This window comes from Ambystoma mexicanum, chromosome 11, assembly GCF_040938575.1.
Source record: "Ambystoma mexicanum isolate Mex_15411 chromosome 11, UKY_AmexF1_1, whole genome shotgun sequence".
Taxonomy (NCBI): Eukaryota; Metazoa; Chordata; class Amphibia; order Caudata; family Ambystomatidae; genus Ambystoma; species Ambystoma mexicanum.
In genome coordinates, this window is record NC_090934.1 from 756,892,690 (window position 1) to 756,913,439 (window position 20,750).

The following is a 20,750-nucleotide window of genomic DNA, read 5'->3' on the forward strand; positions in this document are numbered from 1 at the left end:
GCCTATGGCGCCAGGACTGATGTCTTTTATGAGCCTGGCGCCATAGGCGCCAGGACACTGTCCAAAGGGCCCCTATATGGGGTTGCTGGGTCCTTCCTTGGGGACTGGATGTCCGCTTTCGGGGACGCAGGGCTTGAACCGGCTCCCCGGGAGCGGGCATCATGACACACACCACTCTTCGTCTTTGATGAAAAAATCTAAAAAGAGACGCCACTGGTCCCCTTCCACCTAGTCTTCGGACGAATCCCCCAAGAAAATGAAATGCCCCACAAAACATTCTTCCTCCGAAGAATGGGAGGCATTTAAAGTTAAAATGATGGAGGTTTTTGAAACTGCTAAGCCTTGGTCCGTGCCTTCCTCGGAAGCCGGCCCTGAGCATTACCGTTCTGACACTCCCGCGCCCTCGAGCCCAGGCGAACGAAGGAGGAAAGATCGAGAACCCCGAGTGATGAAGATCGCTCGAGTCGACCGCTCGAGGTCAACGCCATCTGGAACCCGATGCACCTCGAAGGACGAGCCTTCGAAGAGCGTCTCAAAGCCCTCAAAGCCAGCTCCGTTGACGACTGCTATTTCGTCGATGTCATAGACGCCTTTGTCGACATCGACCCCAATTTTTGAAGAACAAGAAAGGTCTGAGGAGGAGGATGTTCCTTTTGGCCTAGAGTATGGCACCCCTAATGTCCCAGAATGTCTAATTTCTGAGGAATGCAGAATGAGGGATTTAGTGGAAACCTTGCATAACGGAAGTGGAATTGACACACCACCTGAGACAGATTTTGGCAGACCAGAACCAGGGGAACATGCCAGTCCCTCATACAGACAACTGATGACAAAGGTGGTGGATTATTTAGGATGGACTAGACCACCAACTCAGTTCATCCAGGATGACTTGACTGACATATTGAATCATGGCCCCACCGAAGATTCGATTTTACCCTTCCATTTAGCCTTACAGAATAGGGTGGCCAAAAATTGGGAGACCTCAATTCCTCCTGTGAATAAGTCCCTCACTTCAAAATACTGCCCTTCCAGTAGCAACCCCGGCTATCTGTCCAAACACCCTACTCCTGAGAGTCTGGTGGTCCAGGCAGCCACAGCTTCTAATAAGATGGCGTACCGTTCCATCCCTCTGGATAGGGACGACAAGCGTGTGGATGGTTGGACATGCAAGGTATTTTCAGCTGGGAGTATGGCATTAACATCCGTCAACTCCACATGTGACTTGGCAAAATTTTCGTACACTCTGTGGGAGTGCATTGCAATGGCGGCAGAGCACATACCAGAAGGGGAAGAAAGGGAAGGATTCCTAGCCATCGTTAGAGATGGAAAGGAAGCCATGCAGGAATCCCTTCAGTCTGGATTGGACACTGCAGATGGCGTGAGCAGGTCCATGGCCTCTAGCACAGTAATATGCAGATTTGTGTGGTTGTGAAAGTCGGGTTTCGCACCAGACGTGCAAAACCGTCTTTTTAACATGCCTTTTGACAGGTCTCACCTTTTCGGCAACAAGACTGATGAGAGCCTTGAGAGGTTGCAGACCTCAAAAGCAGCAGCCAAATCTTTAGGAGCTGCTATTAGACAACCTCAGCCTTTTTCGTGCATCAGGACAATCTTGGAGGGGATGATCCTATCGTTATAACTCCTCATATGGAAAGGCGAGAGGAATGGACAGAGAAAAACCGCTTGTGGTGGACGAGGTAAACGTGCTAAGCCAGTCCCAGCTGCAGCCTCTTTGCCATCAGCAGCTGCAGCAACCGCCACAAAACCACTTTGATGAGTTGCATCACAAGACACCTGTAGGAGGCAGGCTATCACAGGTTCTGCAAGAATGGCGAGCCATTACTTCAGATGTTTGGGCTCTAGAAATAATAGCCCAAGGTTTCTGCCTTCCTTTTCTAACTCAACCTCAAAGCAATCCACCGGGGAGACACTCTTTGAAGCTTCCAGGCCCGCTCTTACAGCAGGAAATTTTAACCCTGCTAGAGAAAGGTGCTAGAGAACCAGTACCTGTAGCGGAGAGAAACAAGGGATGGTACTCCCCATATTTTTTGATCCCCAAAAAGGATGGAGGACTGAGATCCATCTTGGACTTAAGAGGCTTGAACAAGCTCCTCAGGAAGGGCAAGTTCAAGATGGTTACTCTTTCTCAGATCATTCAGGCCCTTCAACTTCAGGATTGGTTGGTGTCATTAGACCTTCAGGATGCTTATTTTCATGTGCCAATCCATCTCAAGCCCAGAAAATACCTGAGGTTCGCGGTTGGGGACTCGCATTATCAATCTCGAGTCCTATCATTCGGGTTGACCTCCGCCCTGAGGGTCTTCACCAAGTTGGTGGCAGCGCATCTCAGGAGAGGGGAGGTTTCACTTCTACCCCTACCTGGACGATTGGTTTATCAGGGCGCGTTCTGCCGAGCAAGCCCTGAATCATCTGAAAATCACCTGCCACTGCCTCCACAGACTGGGCTTCTCCCTCAATTTCAAGAAGTAACAAATGACACCTTCCCAACAGCTCCAGTACATAGGGGCTGTATTAGACACATCTTTGGGAAAGAGCTTGCCTCCCAAGTCGAGAGCTCAAGACATTCTTCCGTTGGTTTCCAAATTCCAAAATGCCCAAAGTCTCCAGGCCTACGACTTTTTGAGGTTGCTTGGCCTCATGGCATCCTGCATTTTCCTAGTGCCAGCAGCACGCCTGAGGATGAGATCCCTTCAATGGGCACAAAAGACTCAATGGTCCCAATTCTCAGGGCAAATGACGGATCTCCTTCAAATTCCGAACAAGTTTCGGCAAGATCTTCTGTGGTGGACTTGCACAAAGAACATCCTAAAAGGAGAACATTTTTGGCAACCATGGCCAGAGATAACAGTAGTGACGGATGCCTCACTCATGGGGTGGGGAGCTCATGCCAAAGATCTGACAATCAGCGGTCGTTGGTCTCCATCGGAGTCCAAACTACACATCAACCTTTTACAGCTGAGAGCATTCAGACTAGCGCTGAAGGCTTTTCTGCCATCTGTCAGGGGAAAATAATTTCATTATAATGACGGAGAACATAGTGGCCATGCATTACCTAAATTAAAGAGGAGGTATAGGGTCATTACCTCTGTGCAGAGAGGCAATGTGGCTCTGGTATTGGGCAATTCAGGAAGGAATCTCCTTATCGGCAGTTCATCTAGCCGGGGAGATGAATATGATGGTGGATGCTCTGAGCAGGCAGAGTACTGTGTCCCACGAGTGGGAACTCGCTTAGGAAGTCCTTCAGGAGATCTTCACCCTTTGGGGAACCCCTCAAGTAGACATGTTTGCGACCGGAATCAGCCGGAAGTGCCAAATGTATTGCTCAAGGGAATTTCCCCTGAGAGGAGCCCTAGGGGACACGTTAGTGGTGGAGTGGAACTTCCCACTGCTATATGCATTCCCTCTGATCCCGGGCATTCCTCAACTCATCAGGAGCCTAAAACGGTTCAAAAACCGCATGATCCTAATTGCCCCGGATTGGTTCTCCTGGACCTTCTAAATATGTCAACCTGCCCTCCGTTACGTCTTCCTCAGAGAGAGGACCTTCTCTCACAAAAGGAGGGCCAGGTTCTCCATCCAGAGGTCAGGACTCTCATCCTTCATGCTTGGTATCTCAAAGGCTGAGATACAAGGATTGGGACCTTCCGGATGACGTCATGAGGTGTTGCTTTAGGCGAGAAGGCCAGCAACAAAATCTTTGTACCGTTGCCGCTGGAACACGTTTTGACACTGGTGCAGGGAAAAGAATGTTGATCCTTTTCTGTGTCCTATTCCAGAAGTATTATCCTTCCTCTTATCATTGGCACATAGAGGTAGGTCTCAATGTTGGGACCATTTAAGGTTATCTCTTCAAGCGCTTTTCGGAAGAATGTTCCTATTTTTAAATTCCTTTGATTGCATAATTCTTAAAGGAACTCAACAATGTGTTTCCTCCCTTTTCTTCTTTCCAAGTCCCAGTTTGGGACCTTAATCTGGTTCTAAAGTTTATGATGTGTGCCCCTTTTGAACCTTTGCGCACATGCCATTTAAGATTAACGTTGAAAACCATTTTCTTGGTTGCTTTAACATCTGCACGAAGAGTGAGCGAGTTGCAGACATTGTCTTCTGGGCCACCCTATACAGTGTTCCACAAGGACAGAGATGTATAGAGGGTTAAACCTTCGTTCTTACCTAAAGTTGTGTCTGATTTCCATTTAAATCAGAACATCATTCTGCCCGCGTTCTATCCTCTACCTCATCCCAGCAAGGAGAAGGAAAGATTGCACAGGCTGAACCCGAGAAGCGCTCTAAGCTTTTACATTTCTAGGCTCTCCAAGCTTAGAGTGCATAATCAACTTTTCGTTGGCTACACCGGAAGGAAGTTGGGTCAATCGGTGTCAAAACAAACCCTATCGGGTTGGATTGTGCTTTGCTACAGATTGGTGGGCAAAGATCCACCAGAAGGCTTGAGGGCCCATTCAACCAGAGGCATAGCTGCACACTTTATTTTAATAAATTCTATAATCTGGATGCTTCCCACTCTAAAGAGCTTGCTTTTGGTAAAGCAGTGCTTTATTCAGCTATATAATATTAAAAATCTACTCCCTCCTCCAAATAACTTTTACACTGCTTTGGGAGTCTATCTAAGATGAGGAATGCATTGGAGGACACAATCCATTCGAAGAACACGTTACTTACCAACTGGTAACGTTCTTTCGACTGGATGTTCCTCCAATGTATACCTCATCTCCCTCCCATCCTACCCCTTTGTAGATTTTCCGGTGTTATTACCACTTCAACTCTCGCAAGGCTGACACCTGGCTACCTACACTATCTGTACAGCAGAGCAAGAGGGGAAAAACAGAACTGAGGCCAATGGGCGCAGCGCGTGCTGCTTGTATACCCAATGACGTCACCCTCGATGGGGGTCTTCGAGGGACTTCGACTTAACGACATCGGCGCACGGCGCCCTCTGCCTAGAACACATTTCTGAAGCAGCTAAAACTGGACGAATATATCTAGGATGAGGAATACGTTGGAGCAGCTGTCACGATCCATGCCCCTAAACCCTCCGGTATAACAGCCCCCTGGCAACAGTGGGACTACAGCTCTTAACAGTGGCCCCAAGGGCCTTTAAATACCATCATAAGAACACATGGAGTCAGTCCTGGTGCCTCTGGCGCCAGGCTCATTATCAGGAATAGGGCAAGTACCAGTTTTGGATCTCAATCCAACATGGAGGCCTGTAACACAGCTCAGTTCTTAGAACTGAACTATGCAGACCAGTGTTTTTGTGTGTGGTCGGGCCTTCAGGTGTGGCTGGCTACATAAGCCACGCCCAAACTGGAATACACGCTTCGTGTTATTCTGCACTCCTGCAGCGTAATGCTCACCGTGTCCAGCGCCTGCTTACCTGCTTGTCTCCGGCCCGATCCTGAAGCCATCAATCCGGATGCCATCCCCGACCTGGAAGAACAAGAACAGCATCAATAACCACACTTACCTGAGTAAGCAACGGATCCTCGAATCCATCCTGTGCTTCATTTGCCTCGCCCGATATGCTGGATCTCACCGCAACCTGCAAAGGTGAAGAAACAAGGACAGCATTATTAACAGTAGTTACCTGGGTAAGCAGTGGATCCTGAAATCATTCCGTGCTTCATTCGTTCACCACTCTGGCACATCACTGCAACATGCACGAAGAAAGAGGAAGAGAATACAGGTTAGCAACTCTTGCAATAATTCCAAAAAAACAGCGCCACGCTCCGCGCATCAATACTTACCCGTAGTCTTCGCCGTCCGGCGCTGCAAGCTCATCTTCATCCGGAGCATAGTCAAAGAAACTAACCGCAATCATCCCTGCGGAAACAAAAAGACATTATTAGAGGAATAGCATATTGGAAAAAGGTAACATCGAAAAGGACAAAATGAAGGCAGGAGAAAGAGACCGATTAGAAACTGAAAGACACTATAACTCACCTAAAAACAGCAAGAGTCTGGGTCACAGCCAGTCTGGACCTGACACAAGGGCCCACGGACCAGTGAAGAAACTAGGTCCAACGGAACGCCCGCACCCACAATGCGCCCCTGCACAGAGAAGCAGGACGGAGAGTTCTGCGCATAAAAACCTAAGGAGAGAAATGACCCCAAGGGAGGGTATTTGGGATCAGAGGGAGGTGGGAGTCCACCTACCACAGGCCCAAATCTAAACACTCCATTCTCCTGTCATAGGCGCTACCCACAGCCCGGCACATTACGAAGCAAAGAAGGTCCGCACTAACTTATCCCAATTATCAGCCACCAGTTTCATGTTGGTGTTCTCGTACATATGTTTCAGTTTGTGCTGCTTCGGTAGCCACAGCACTTTTTTCAGTTTGTGTTGTGTCACTGCCCTATCCATCTTAACCCACTGTTTTCCCTCTCCTTCCTAAAGCCCTTCCCTGATCACCCTTAGTTGTGTGGCTTCATAGTACTGCTGGAAGTTGGGGAGAGCCAGCCCTCCCTCCTAGGGGCCATAAGTAGGTGTCTATTTATCCTCGCTCTCAAGCTCTCCCAGATGAATTAATTGGTTAGAGTCTGCAGCTCCCTCAAGAAGCTTGCCGGTACCGCCTCTGGGATTGCCTGGAATAAGTATAGCATGCGTGGCAAAGTGACTATTTTCACTGCCGCCACCCTCCCTATACAAGAGATCCGGAGGTTCCTCCATTTGTGGAAGTCCTGCTTTATTCCCATCAACAGGGGTGGGTAGTTGGCTGCAAACCACACTGTGTCATGATGCCTACCTCCGGGCATCCGGATCGAGTCCATCAGCCCCGGGAGCAGGCATCCAGATACTCATTAAAACCCCAACAGCCCCGGCTGGGGGCTGTTTGGATTCAGTCCTGGCGCCATAGGTGCCAGGCTCATAGACTTTACTTACCTTATGCAGACCATGCTGCAAATGAGTCCAAGCCAACGTGAGGCCTGGAAGGGACTATTTTATCACAGGGACTATTTTTCACTCGGGTGTGGTTCTGGGGAACTTCTTACCTGGGACTACTTTGCAGGCTATTTAAACCACCTCCGAACAGCAGCCCATGCTTTGCGTTATTCTGCATCCAGCAGCGTGACATTCACTGTGTCTGCAAGTCAGCATCCAGTCTTCTGCCACGCCCGCCTCGAATCCAGAGCTCCTAGACAAAAGGCAAAGAAAGGAGAAGAGGTTAGATCACAGACATTATTTGATTCCTTACCTGATTCCGGACCCAGCACATCTCCTAGCCTGGAAAGGACATTATTTCAGCATGCGTCGCTTCACCAGCAGCAGCGCCGCGTTATACTCACCAGTCCACCGCATCTTTCGACTCGGCGCTGCTTCCATCATTTTCTTTGTCGAAACCCAGCAGCTGGGTCGAAAACAAAAGGAATAACAAGGTGAGCCGAGAAAACCAACACCTGCTTTACCACCGGAGGTGGTATTCTTTAATTCGCCTCATCTTCCTATGCCGCACCTATAAAGGGAGAGAAAACAGCAAGTTAAACTCATGCAACCTTTACCAGACAGTGTTTGGGAATACAGACTCTTACCTGAATGCCATCAGCTGCCTCCAGGCAAAATTCTTTTGGACCCAGCTGCAACCTATTGAGGGAATGGAACAAGAGTGAACATCGGACATATTGAACTCTTTGAACTTTATAGACACTGGAGTCAATAGTCCTCCGGAACTCCTCCAGTACCTTCAACCCAGTGAAGTAACTGGCATCTACGCGCCCCTGCATGCCATGCAGGATGGAAAGTTCATCATTTAAAAATATAAGGTGAGGTTACCAAAAGGGAATATCGGAGGTGATTAGTGGGGAGAACGAGAACTGTTGGGAGGCCTTCACTAAAGTCCACGGGTGGCTAAATCCCTTTCTCCACTTGCAGGAGAATACTTCTACGAGTCCAGCAGACAAGATTAGGCGGGTCAGTCCAGACTGTCATCTCTTCACTACGCATCACGTTGGTGGAGACCGCAGCTGTCTGGGTCCGATCGACGCCCCTGTGGGAACCAGGTGAGCGTAACACCCTGAAAGAGCTGGGGTGATCTTTACTCCCAGTTACCTGATCCCCTCTCCCCCGAGGGCTCCACACAAACAGTGTTGCTGCTTTCAGTATGTTGCGGTCCCCGCCTCCAGTGTGAGGTTCATCAGCTCAGATTTGCCAATGTTAATTTGCAGATAACACGCAGGGGGTCCTGTAGGACTCTCTGCCAGACAAAAGTCCTGGTTACAAGAGCCTTACCCAGAGTCTTTAGCTCACTATCTTTCACAGAGGAGAACTATCCCAAACATATCAGTCTTTGTCCTGCCCTGGGGCAGTCCACCACCGAAATGCTAGGCAATTCTCCTCTGAACAAGAGTACCAACAGCAACCCCAGACACGTGTTTCGGTCTAGTTGAACCTCATCAGTAGGGTGTAGCTGTGCCTCTCTAAGAATAGTGAGCAAGGGGTCCACGTCTGGATTCCCTTAGTAGTTTAGGGTGTGACCCAAAGTTACTTGAAATATGCAAATAACAAGGGTGGTCCTGGGAGACTCTCTGCCAGATAAGAGTCCTGGTTACAAGAGCCTTACCCAGAGTCTTTAGCTCACTATCTTTCAAAGAGGAGAAATATCCCAACATATTGTGCCAATGGTGCCTGGTAGTTGGTCTGCACCATTTTGAGAAAGTCCCCCGCCAGGCCCATTTTTTCCATGACCCGAAACAAAAATGACCACTCAACGCTGTCAAACACTTTTTCAGTGTCTAGTTATAAAAGTACTGCGGGAGTGCCCGTTTTCTGCGCTTTCTCCAGTAAGTGTGCCACCCTCCTAATATTGTCTGCCACGTCGCGTCCACGTTGATTAGCGCAATGGGTTCCATGTGATCTTTATTGGGTTTGAGAATTAGGGTCATTTTAGCCTCTTCCATGGATGGCGTTATGCTACCTGTGGTTTTGAATGTGTTGAAGAGGTGTCAAATGCGGTACCAATATGGGTGCAAATGTTTTATAAAAGGTTGCTGTGTAGCCTTCTGGGCCTGGTGCCTTGTTCGGTGGTAAACTCCCGATAACCCTCCTCACTTCATCCTCTGCGATTTTCCAGCCTAGGATGTCTTGGGCATCCCTGTCAATTTTGTGCATCCCTGCCTTCTCAAGAAGGTCCGCTTGTGTATGTGCCTGGGGGTTTTGCGATGCGTATAGTGTCTCGTAGAATTTTGCTAAGCTTTCTTGGATATTCTCTGTTCATGTAATGCACTCACCGGTTTCTGTTTTCAATGCCGTGATCGCATTTTTAGCCCAAGCTCCCCTCGGGAGGCGCTCCAAAAGTGCATCCGCCTTATTCGCTTTGGCGTAGAATTTTTGGCAGACAGAGAGTAGTGCCCCTTCCGCCCTCTTTGTTTGGAGAATTTCTAGTTGACCTATCGCCCGCCTATACTCCCTCAGGGAGGACCTGGTGGGAGTCTCACCTGCCGCCTTCTTTGTCACCTCTACCTCCGCCTCCAGCTGTGCCTCCAGTGCCTTTAGCTGCCTTTCCCTATGGGTTTTTGCCGCTATCAACTCCCCCCTCAGAGTGGCTTTAAATGCATCACATTTGGTATCCTCCCTTGTGTCTCCCCTCTTATTGGACTCAAAGAATTCTTTTATTTTCCCTTCCATTTCCCCCCTAATTACTGGGCCCCTTGGAGTCCTTGGATATTTCCATCCCCACACCCCCCTCTTTTTGCACCCTAGTCCCATTTGCATGGAAACTGTCTTATGATCTGCTATTCCAAGAGGGCCTGATTTTACTTCCCTGACCTGCCCCAGCAAAGCTGCTGACACCCATGTGTAATCTATTCTTGATTGCGTTCCATGAGAGAAACGTATAGCCCTCTTCATCGCCTTTCACTTCCCGCCACACGTCTCACAGACCTGCCAGTTCCATCCTGTCTCTCCGTTCTGGCGAGGCCACTACTCCCCCCTCCTTTGTCTCTCCCACCTGACCTATCCCGGACCCTGTCCCAAGCTATGTTGAAATCTCCCATTATAATTATTTGGCCCCTTGTGTTATCTTCCAGCATTCCCAGGAATCACCTCAGGAATGTTTCTTGGCTAGGTTGGGAGCATAGGTGACCGATAAGGTGTAGGGTAGATACAGGTGTGTCCCCTTGACTATTATGTACCTGCCCCCCCTTGTCCCGAAGGACCTCCGTTGCCCTGAAATCCACAGTATTTTTGATGGCCGGGGCCACCCCCCCTGTCTTGGTCATTCCTGATGCATGGAACCTGTGGTTGAATCCCCGCAGCTTTAGTCGTCCCTGATCTTTGTGCAGGAGATGCATTTCTTGTAGCCCCAGGATATCTGGTCCCTAGCTTTTTCCTTTTTCAGGGGGGAATTGAGTCCCCTGACATTATGAGTCAGCCACTTGGATGATTGTTGTTGTTTGCCGACCTATGCCTACTAATGTTTTGGGGGTCCCCGCTTCTTCCGTGTTTCCCGCTCCATCTTACCCTCCCCATTTGAACCTCCTCGTTGCCCTCTCCAGTCTGCCCCTCCACCCCATTCTTATCGCCTCTCTGCTCTTGTCTGCCCCTTATTCTCGTCTTGCCCCCCTACTCTTTCCCCCATGCCCTCTCCCCTCCATTCCCCCCTCTCCCTCCCTTCTCCCTCATTTCCCCCCTCTTTGGAGGGATTCTTGGTTCACCCCTTCCCCTTCCTTCCCTCCTATCTGGCTTCTTCGCCCTTACTAACTTTATGATGTTTACCCCCTCCACCCTCCCTGCCCTTGTCAACCCTTTTGTGTCCACCACCCCTTTTTAATTTTACCTGATAAGGGTTTTCCCCCATTGCCTTCACCCCACTCCTCAATATCTGACTTCTCGCCCCTCTCCTTGCATGGCAGGCCGCGTACTGTGGTTTTTCTTTTCCGTGTGTCTCCAACCGTGGTCCACTCCCATGGTCTGGGTCTTGGTCTATTCTCTGCCCTCGGTGATCTCTCTGGTCTATCGTCCCGTTGTTCCTGGTCCAAGTCTAGGTGCAGTATGTCCGCCCTTCTTGCAGCATGACTATTAGTTTCTGTGCACCTGACCATTTGAAAAGAAGTCCGAAAGGGAAGGTCCACTTATATCTGATCCCTCATTCATTAAGTACTGTGAGAATCAGACCCATTTGGCGGCGCTTGACTAGAGTGCTATTAGCTAGATCTTGGTACAGTTTGATTTGTTGGTCCTTGTATTTGATCGGTTCTTATTGTCTTGCCGCTTTCAGGACCGCCTCCTTTTGACAATAACTTGTTAACGCTGCTAGCACATCTTTTGGTCTGGCATTCTGGTTCTTATTGAGGCGTCCCACTCTGTGGTCTCTGTCCAGTTTCACTGTGCCTGGGGTCGTATCCTCCAGGAGTTCTGCAAAGATATCCTGAATAACCTCTTTCAACTCTCCGTCCGCCACCGTCTCCAATAGCAGTTTCAGCCTTATGTTGACCCTCCGGGATCTGTTTTCCATGTATTCCATTTGGAGCTCCAGGTTCTGCGTTGCCATGTCTAGCCTTTCTATAGCCTCAATGTTTGCCATTGTTTCTCTGTCAACCTCCTGCAGCCCCTTCTCCAGGAGCTCCATCCTCTTGCCCAGCTGCCCCATTTCCTATTTCATTTCCACCAGGGCCAAGTGCAGGTCTGACCGCATTAGCTGGAATTGGTACTGGAATCTCTTTGCTAGATTTGACTGTAAGGAGAGCAATTCCCCCTTGGAAGTCCTGGTGCAGCATTGGGGCCGATAGATCTGCATACTCTTGCCCCCTCCTGTGTGCTCCTGTGTGCTTCGTTGGCTTCCCTGGCCTGCCACATTGTCTGTAGTGTTCCAGGAGTGTCACCGTGGGACAGTCCCCTTTTGTTTGTCCTGCCTTTTGGTTTTAGATGTCATGGCTGAGTGTCCTAGCTGGGTATGGGTTGGTACCCTGCTTTGACCCTGGTCCCAGGCTACTGCTCTCTTGTTCCCATGGAGCCCCCTTATGGACTGGGTTCTCGCTGTCTACCTCCTCCTATGGCCAGAGTCTTCAGGGCTGATCCTGGTCACTTGTGTCGTGGTGTTTATGCGGTGGGGTCCCCTTTTTGTTGGTCTTTGCCCCTCCTCTTCCTTTCACTTTCTGTGGGGTCTCTCTTCCTTTGCCGTGGACAAAGCCCCTCCGGGGCCTTCCAGTGTCTTGACACTCCGCTTCTCCTTTCTGATGTCTCTGCCTTAGTGGGGTCCACTGTCCTGGACGGTTGGACTGTGTCCCAGCGCTTCTTTCTGTCCCTGCGTGTTTTAATGGAGAGACTGTCTCCAGTGTGATCAGGATGTAGGGCCGGGGTCTGTGTGCGATGTCTTTCCTCCTCGGTGTAGTCTCCTCCTCTTGCTACTGCGTTCCTCCAATCGGGCCACTGTAAACCGCTTATGTCAGGCTCTCTGCCCCTGTGGGGCCTGGGGATCCTCCTCCTGGCCATTTGCTGCCCGGAGCCTCCCCTGCCTTGTCGGCAATTGCTGGTGGCTGTTCTTCTTCCTTAATGCCCCCCCCTTGTCTTCGCAGCCTGCAATGTCCCAAGTCAGTGGGGGGGGGGGGTGTCACCTGCAGTAAAAGTTGCCTCTTCTTATGGTGTCTTCCTTCTGGTTAGGGGCCCTCGTCTGACCTCCGCTGCAGGTCTCTCACGGCAGGGTCCCCCGCTTTCTCTATGGTCCGGTGCCTCACTTCAGGACCTGTCCGTCGTCTTTGGGAGGGCTGCCTTGTCTCTGAGGCCTCCTTCCACGGGTGAGGGGGCCTCCCTCCGTTTCTCTGCTTGTGGGCAGATGCGTGGTTTCCCCCGCCGTGTATTGGATCCTTGTGCCGACTCTCAGCTCTCCTTCTAACTTGGAGGCCACATCCGACCGCCAGCGCATATTTCTTGCAGCGGGAACTCGCACCCTCCGCCCAGTTCTGCTCTTCACTTTGTGAATTCATCCTCTCGTTGGGAGGGCCCCGTCCTCCTCGTAGCCGCCTTCCACGTGGGACAAGGTGTCCCCCCGCTCGGTCGCCTGCAGCTCTGTTACTCCACCCGTGGTGATGTTGCTATGTTCGCCGGCCCCTGTGACGGGCTGTCGGGTCCCTTCTCCCTAGAGGGTATCGCCACGGCTTGCTGCTCATGCTGCACCTTCTCTGGCAGGACTGCCGGCGCCTCGGGGTGCCTCTGCCTATCCTCGAGCAAGGGCTCCCTCCTTGTTGCATCGCTCTTCCGCCGGTGTCTGCTCTGCCGAGAGCCGGCCCTCTCCCAGGTTCACGGTGGGGCTCCTCCACCCCTCCGTATGCGCTTGGGGAAGGGTACCGTTTTACTCTTTGGGGCTGAAACTGTGCCCGTCGTTCTCTACAAGGTTTTCTCCTTCTTTCCCAGTCCTTCGCTGCTCCTGCAGGGTGGTGGTACATCTACCTCGTGTCAGCAGCCATCTTGAAGTTTTGTGTTTTCTTTTTAATGCGGTCCAGTGATTTCTACTAGTCTGCTCCTTGGAGTGCAGTCCACCAAACGTACTTTGGTACGCGTTTTCTGAAATATATATATATATATATATAGGCGTGGGGTAAGGCGTTAAAACAGACAGGGAGGCGGTTGGGCTGGGATTAGAAATTAAGGGAAATGCAGGGTTTAGGGGAGCCCAAATTAAAAAAAAAAAGTTATTTTTAAAGTTTTTGGTACTTTTTTTATTCGGTAAAATCACATGTAACCTAGTTAAATAGCTCACAGCATTTTCATTCCTTTTTGATAAACTAAGGAGACTGGCTACAGCTGCATTTGGGGCAAAACTTTGCAAAGTGTGATGTTTTATGTTTGTGGAAAGTTCCTTCTTCTTCCACAATCTAAAGCAATGTTTTGCGTGGTGTGTGGGTAACAATGAACCGTGTTGTATTCTATTTTCATGTATTTTCTAAGGTTTTGTAAGATCTGTGGCGTGTTAAAGCAAACATTTTTAAAGAAGCATGGTTTTGAGTGAGAAGAAGCATCATAACAATATGTCCATGTGACTAATGTGCCATTTCAAGGCATGTCGTTGTAAGGTTTCAACCATTTTCTCTGGATTTGCATTGGTTTTAAGAGTCCTACTCGAAGAGGAACATTGCCATTTATTGCACACGCAAATCGGGCAGTTGAGGCCTGGTTTTACCTTCTCATCAGAGTACAAGTTGGTACCAATCCTACTAAATTATAGATCACTGCTTTTGGTTTGGTATACTATAAACACTCTGTAATATTATTTGGAAAGTGGAATTGCTCCTTGATTTTTTTTAAATGCCCTTGCTCTTCAGTGCTCCTCTTTTCAGCATTCCCACTTGAGGTACATGTGGTTTATTAAAATGTACCGTTTGTTATTCTGTGTGTCACCAATACCTTGATTTAATGCAGCATTTTTGATATCCTATACCAGGTGCAAACCTTCTGATTTTTTTTGTAAGCAAGAAATAAAGTGGGAACACAGCCTTCTATCACTAAAGATGTGCTTTCTATTGCAGAGTTAAACAGTTGACGGATGAGGAGGAATGCTGCATCTGCATGGATGGGCGAGCGGATCTCATCCTTCCCTGTGCGCACAGCTTTTGTCAGAAATGCATAGACAAATGGTGAGGTTTGAAAATCCTTTTTCTTGAATGTTGGATCAGGTCATAAAGCGAACCTTTGATGTTCTCTCATTGGACAAAATGAATAATGAGCGTGAATTTTCCCCATCCCTTTGAGATGTCATCGAACTAGCAAGTATCTGAAGCAAAGGATGAAACTGGAACATGCCACTAATTGCATAATGCTTGTTTATTGAAAGTGTGTTGGCTTTCAGATTCCTCAAATACCACGTGATGAGAGATCTGCAACTTGCGACTAACTACAGGTGTTTTGGGCTACGAATCACATGATCTCGAGCCATTGACTGACGGGAGTTGCAGACCAAAACATCTACAGGTTTCCGACACCTGCTGGTTAAGCGGGGTTCATATGGAGATGTTTCACTCTAAACCTCTGCCCTCTGCAGGGATCTCGACAATGTTTTGGCTGGGGTGGTAATTAGGCATGGGAATTGAGTTTCTTTGCCTTTTTCCACCCTGTCGAGAAGACGCACATAAACTATAGCATGGCTATGGACCACGCCACCTAATATTAAAAGCAAGTGTTGTGAGGTAGTGTGAGCTAAGGTTACATTTGTAGTTCGATGGACTTGGACTTGGTTTGTATTAGGGGATTTGTTAATTTGGACTGAGTGATGCTATCTAACATTGGAATTTCCAACGTTTGTAGACTTTACATTTTGGTGTGTTTGCACTGTGTCTGTACCTTAACCTTGACATTCACAATGTTTCTCAACTTCACCTTGTCATTGGATGTAACCTAAACTTTTTTTTAAACTTTTTTCTACTGATTCTCTGTTTTTTTGTGTGTTTCCGTCTATGTGGCCCAGCGTGTGAGGGTGTGTTTGTGTGTGCATTTGGCTGCGCATCTTCTCTGCTTACGTTCATTTTGAAATGTATGCGTGTTTTCTTGACCTTTTATAATCCATTATATTCCACTATTGCTGTGCTGGATTGCATTATGCTAATGGGTGTTGTCTGTAAATATTAGTCTTCTGTGTAATCTGGGTCCATTGTGGTCAAGTGCATCCCTCCATTAGGCTTGCAATGTCCATGCCTGTTAATGTGGCCAGTCACTGGAATTGTTTTGCTCGGATGTGTTGTTTTTGTGGTCAATTGTCTTCCACCATTATGCATATGATCTGTGATAAAGTACCTTGCCTTGCCCAGCGGGTTTAGGTATGGGGTGAGTAAGGGGGCTGGGTGCTGCCACCTTCTACGTGATGCAGGCCAAGGGGCAGCATGCGAAGGATCCACTGGTCTACCCTCCCAGTAGGTTTGGCAGGGATTTGTCTCCAAGGCACTGTAGTTAATATGACCCTTTTTAAGAAGGTCAGTGGATCCAGCAGAGTTGCAGAGACACATGGGGGGGGGGGGGGGAATACCCACATAGATGCTCATCTCACAATAGAGATTTTCAAGAGTACAATCTCCTGGTGGGTTACTTGAAAGTGGGTATAGCTGTTGAGCTAAGGGGGACCACTTTTTGGTAGGGGCTTGTGGGATGTGGTCAGAACATGGTAGGAAGAACAATTTCCCAAAAACAAGCTACCTGTTGGTATCACACTCTTGGACTCCAGGTCTAGATGAGGATGAGGCACATGCAAAACACGGTCTTGTGTTGGAACAAATATCACAAGATATACACAGAAGCTAGTATTATTACCGAAAAAATATATATGGTTTTATTTAACTACATAAAAAATTGAACCTAATGAGTCCAATTATTAAAAGAACACAAGGAACAAAAGAGATAAATCACAATCCTGTTGGACAGAAAGAAAAATTCATGTAAAGATAGTCATACATCAAACCTATTTTATTTTCAGAGGTGATGTTAGTAATTGTATAAGTGACTTCACAACATAGATATTACATAATGAAACTATTGCAAAGGCCCCAATTGGTACAGTGTGTGGGCATGAGCCCATCTATGAACAATGTCGACAGGATGGCTCTTTTTCCAGCCTTATAAGCAAAAACCAGTCTTTTCAAATTTCACAAATGACTGTTGTCCATTAGATGAGTGTTAGGACCAAATAAGACTCATCAGGACACGTTAGGGCGGTGTTAGTGACCCAAGCATCAGAATCTTCACAATGGGTTTAGGATGTCAAATGATGTATCTCTTATGCTGGAGCTGAGGTTAGACGTTTTTAAATGGATATTGCGAGGTATCAGAGTCCTTCGTACGTTTCTACGGGGGCAGAATGTGCCGGTAAATGGCCTTCAATGGCTTCCATGAGCATTGGAACTGCTGCCGTCAGCAAAATATTGGTCTGAAGACAACGGGCGTGCTGCGGTGCTGTTATAATCCGTTTCAGCAACGTTGGAAAAATACGTTTTTTGCGTGTTGAGCGAGACTGCTTGTTCTCTGTCCGGACGATCGCGTACCGTGTAGAATGCGAAAGACCTGCACCCAAATAAACTTGTTTGCCGTGTGATGAAATCCCCTGCTTAACTCTGGGAATAACTAGTGAGGTAACCAAGAGGACCGGCTCTTCCTAGAGTTGGAGGGTGACGGACCTGAGGGAGGTATAAGGGGCATCCTGTGGCAGCCTCCTTTAATATCCATCATGCAGGGCAAGCCTATGGGACACATAAACAACACTGGCCCTTTACAGGCAACCATATTCCCGGGAGGCTGACTGTGCCCCAGAATATCTCCTGCATACCCAAATGCCATGAAAACAGAGAGGATACACCTGTTACCTTCCGTGCTAGTTGAGCAGGAAACATGGCTTTGCTGCAGATGCCAGTAGATTGCAAGCATATGCAGATGGGAATGAACAGCAAATTCAAACTATTGGTCCAGCTTGTTTCCACCCTTCTTACCACACCATAATTCTTAATTAGACAAATGAGGGCCAAGTAACAGAATCACAGTAAACCAATCCTGCTTCTCACCAATCATCACACACAAGCGCAAACACTTTTACAAAATGGGAAGGTACCCCAAAGGTATGAAAAGACCAGTCTAAACCAGAGTAGTGTAGGCATTTGTAGCAGGAGTTTGGAGTGATTGGGTTGTGCAGAGAGGAGATGGTAAAGTGAGCTTGGAGTGTAGGAAGCTTGAGGCGAGGGGTGGAGAAGAGGGTTGCCAGACATTTGGTGGAAAAAAATTGGTCGACCAGACAAATGGTCGAACCAATTTGATCGAAAACCAAATGGTCGAATTTTTTTTTTTTTATTTTAACCCTTTTTTTTCATTTTTTTGGGGGGGGGGTCTCCCCCCAAACCCCCTTTTTTTTCTCTAAAAACCCCTTTTTTTACTAAACGAAAACCCGAAAAATAAATAAATAAATAAAAAAAAAATTCGACCATTTGGTTTTCGACCAAATTGCAGTCGACCAGTTTTTTTTCGACCAGTTGACTGGACACCGGAGAAGAGTTATCCGCAGATGGTTATTTCAACATCATGATGCGGTTGGAGTTTTCTATCCATAGCAGGAGGTTAAGGAACATCAAGAAGAGGTTTGAGATGAAAATCAGGAAGAGGTGGTTAAGGAACATCACAAGGAGATATGAGTTGAGAATGATGATGTGGTTGTATTGGAACACCTGGGGAAGCTACAGGTGACCGGCAACGTGGTAGCTTTTACGAATAGGAAGGTTCAAAAGAACACCTCTGACTCTAAGTGGGGGCAGGCTCAGCGTCCCGATAGACAGGGGTGGTGCCAAGAGAGGAAGGGAGAACAAGCACTTTGCGTTGCATCGTGGAGGAGAGGGAGAGAGAGTATGTTAAGGGGAAAGGCTCAAGACCCTAGGACCGGGGAGTGATGTGGCCCTCTGGACATAGTCTGTGGCACCTGGACAATACAAGCCCAGTTGGCTTCACCTGAGGGTTTCCCAGACGATGCGGTTATACCTAAAACTTGTAGTGGCATTAACAGTGGCGCCTAGTATCCTAAAACTAACAGACAAGAGGAGAATCAGCAACATTACCCAGAGACTGTGAGTGGAGCAGTTGCACCACAAACCCTTGTGAGTCAGTGCCCCTCAAATTGTTGGAACTTTCAGAAGAGATTGCCCGGGTATGTTTTGGTTTATTTTTACCCAGTGAATTGTTTCTGTTAAATAAAGCCCCTTTTGACCTCCAGCTATGTTCATCCTTTTTGCAGAACCTTCTCGGCTGTATGACAGAGGGCAAACCCTAAAGCCCTGCTTGCCCTTACTTTAATGTGTCGCTTCACAAAGCTGAATATAACAATGCTCAGTCCCACCACGCACTATACGCTCCCTCTGGGTACATGCGTTTTGAAGATCCAAGATGGCTAATTGCTAGAAAGAGGCCTTGGTCCCTGCAAGACAAAGGACTCCGACGGTAACTCGAACACTCAGTGAATACTGACCAGGAGCAATCTCAAACCATTCAAAGATCCAGGTGCCGGACCCTGCACTCCTTTAACCTGTAGCCCTAAGACCAATCTTGGGTGCAAGGCTGGGAGGATATGAGTGGAGCATAGAGAAACCGAGTGGTGTGGGAGTTTCGAGCAAGCAGATAGGGAAAGGATTGTGCTGGAAGAGAGGACGCAAGTGTTTTGGAGGTGTGAGAGTAGAGGAGAAGAGTTGGAGAGGAGGAGGAGGAGAAGGAAAGTAAGATACTAGAGAAGGTGGGTTTGGAGCAGGAAGGAGGTGAGACAGAACATCAGAGTTAGGTGGAAGAGATTGTTACCCCAGAGGTTATGGGGCACAGGTACCCCAAAGAGGTACCCCAAAGGTTGTTTTGCGAGAAACACCACAGGTAGGGGAGAGAGAAAATGCCCCAGTAGTCGGGAGGGAGGGAGGGAGAGTGAGACGGAGGGAGGGAGTGTGGTAACGTGGCCCGAGGGCAGGCTATATTCTTAAGAAAGGTGTGCATGTGATAACAGTAGCACCTCAATCAGCGATAGTACAAAGACGCCAAATTAAAAGAATGTCCAGTCAAGGTTCTATAAAAATATATATACTTTAATTAAGCAAACCAATATGCAAATAACTATCAAAGATATCAAACAACACTACGTAACAATAAAATCTTAGCGCCATGACACCTCATACGAGGTAATATGGTGCACTCTACAGATATTCACCTACCTACCTATCTACTAACAGGAATCCACCCCTGTGGAAAGAACACAGAATATGCAGATCATATATGTAGTGACACTCGAAGCAGGGGCAAGAAATTGCAGCAATGTTAATTGAAAAGGATATCTCGTATTGAAAAAAGGTTGAGAAGGGTGGCTTTTCAGTCGCTATGGAGAAGGGTGGCTTATCAGTCTCTATGGTCCCAGAAGTGGATCACAGGTTTCGGACCTCTCAACAGTACCTTATTCTGGTTCTTGGGTGGTACAACAACGTGAAACCAGGCTTCTAAGTGCTGCCATTGCAGGTCAAATGGGTTTGAATGTGGCAAGTCACGCTGATCCAAGGAGCAAGTCTGGTTTGATGCAGAGGTCTGTGTGGTTGATTGCAGCATTCAATCAGTAAAGTTTGATGAGTCCACCAGGGTTGGTTCAGCAGTTGAGCTGGTTCGAGACAGTGGGTATCACAGAATCAAGCCTGCATGTGACCCATTTCTAGAGGTTCGAGTCGTGCTTTGAGTCAGGTCCATGCGAAGTTCCCGGTGGTTCAACGCGTTGCTTGAAGATGCATTGGGTCAAACATTACCACAGCGGTGAGCTGTTTGAGCCGGAGGAGCAATGAGCACTGCTGGTGCGAAGGGTTAGTGAACCAGTTCGAAGGATGCAAACACCGGTTTGAAGAATGACTAGAGTGCCAAAGGCAGCACCCAGAATCATGTGTGGGTTGAAGGTTTGAATAAGGTTGAATCAGTTTGAGGATGGTTCAAAGCAGCGGAAACAGGATGCTGAGAGTCCCATTCCATAGGCTCTAGGACAGGGTAAGTTCTTTTTATGCTTCACTCCCCTTCCAGGGAGCTTGGCTGGCCCCTGCAGGTGTTCCTTCCCCTCCAAGGAGGAGTATTTTTCTAGTGAAGTTAGTGGAGTGCAGGACGTGGTCCACAGCAGTTCACCCTCAACTTTCCCTTTGAATCGTTAGGAGACAGAGGTCTGCATTGGATGCACCTGTCTTCGCCACCTGGTTGAGCAATTGGGAATTTTTATTTTATTTATTTTATCGTGCATTTGTTAGGCACTACAACAAGTACA

The 20,750-nt window shown here is 48.1% G+C and overlaps 1 protein-coding gene across 1 annotated transcript in view; it reads left to right on the forward strand.

Annotated features, from left to right (window-relative positions):
- Positions 1-20,750, forward strand: part of RNF141 (ring finger protein 141) — a 473,212-nt gene that overhangs the window by 314,692 nt on the left and 137,770 nt on the right. The window contains exon 5 of the mRNA XM_069623656.1: positions 14,494-14,601. Coding sequence (XP_069479757.1) covers positions 14,494-14,601 — 108 coding nt within the window. The remainder of the gene's footprint in view (positions 1-14,493; positions 14,602-20,750) is intronic.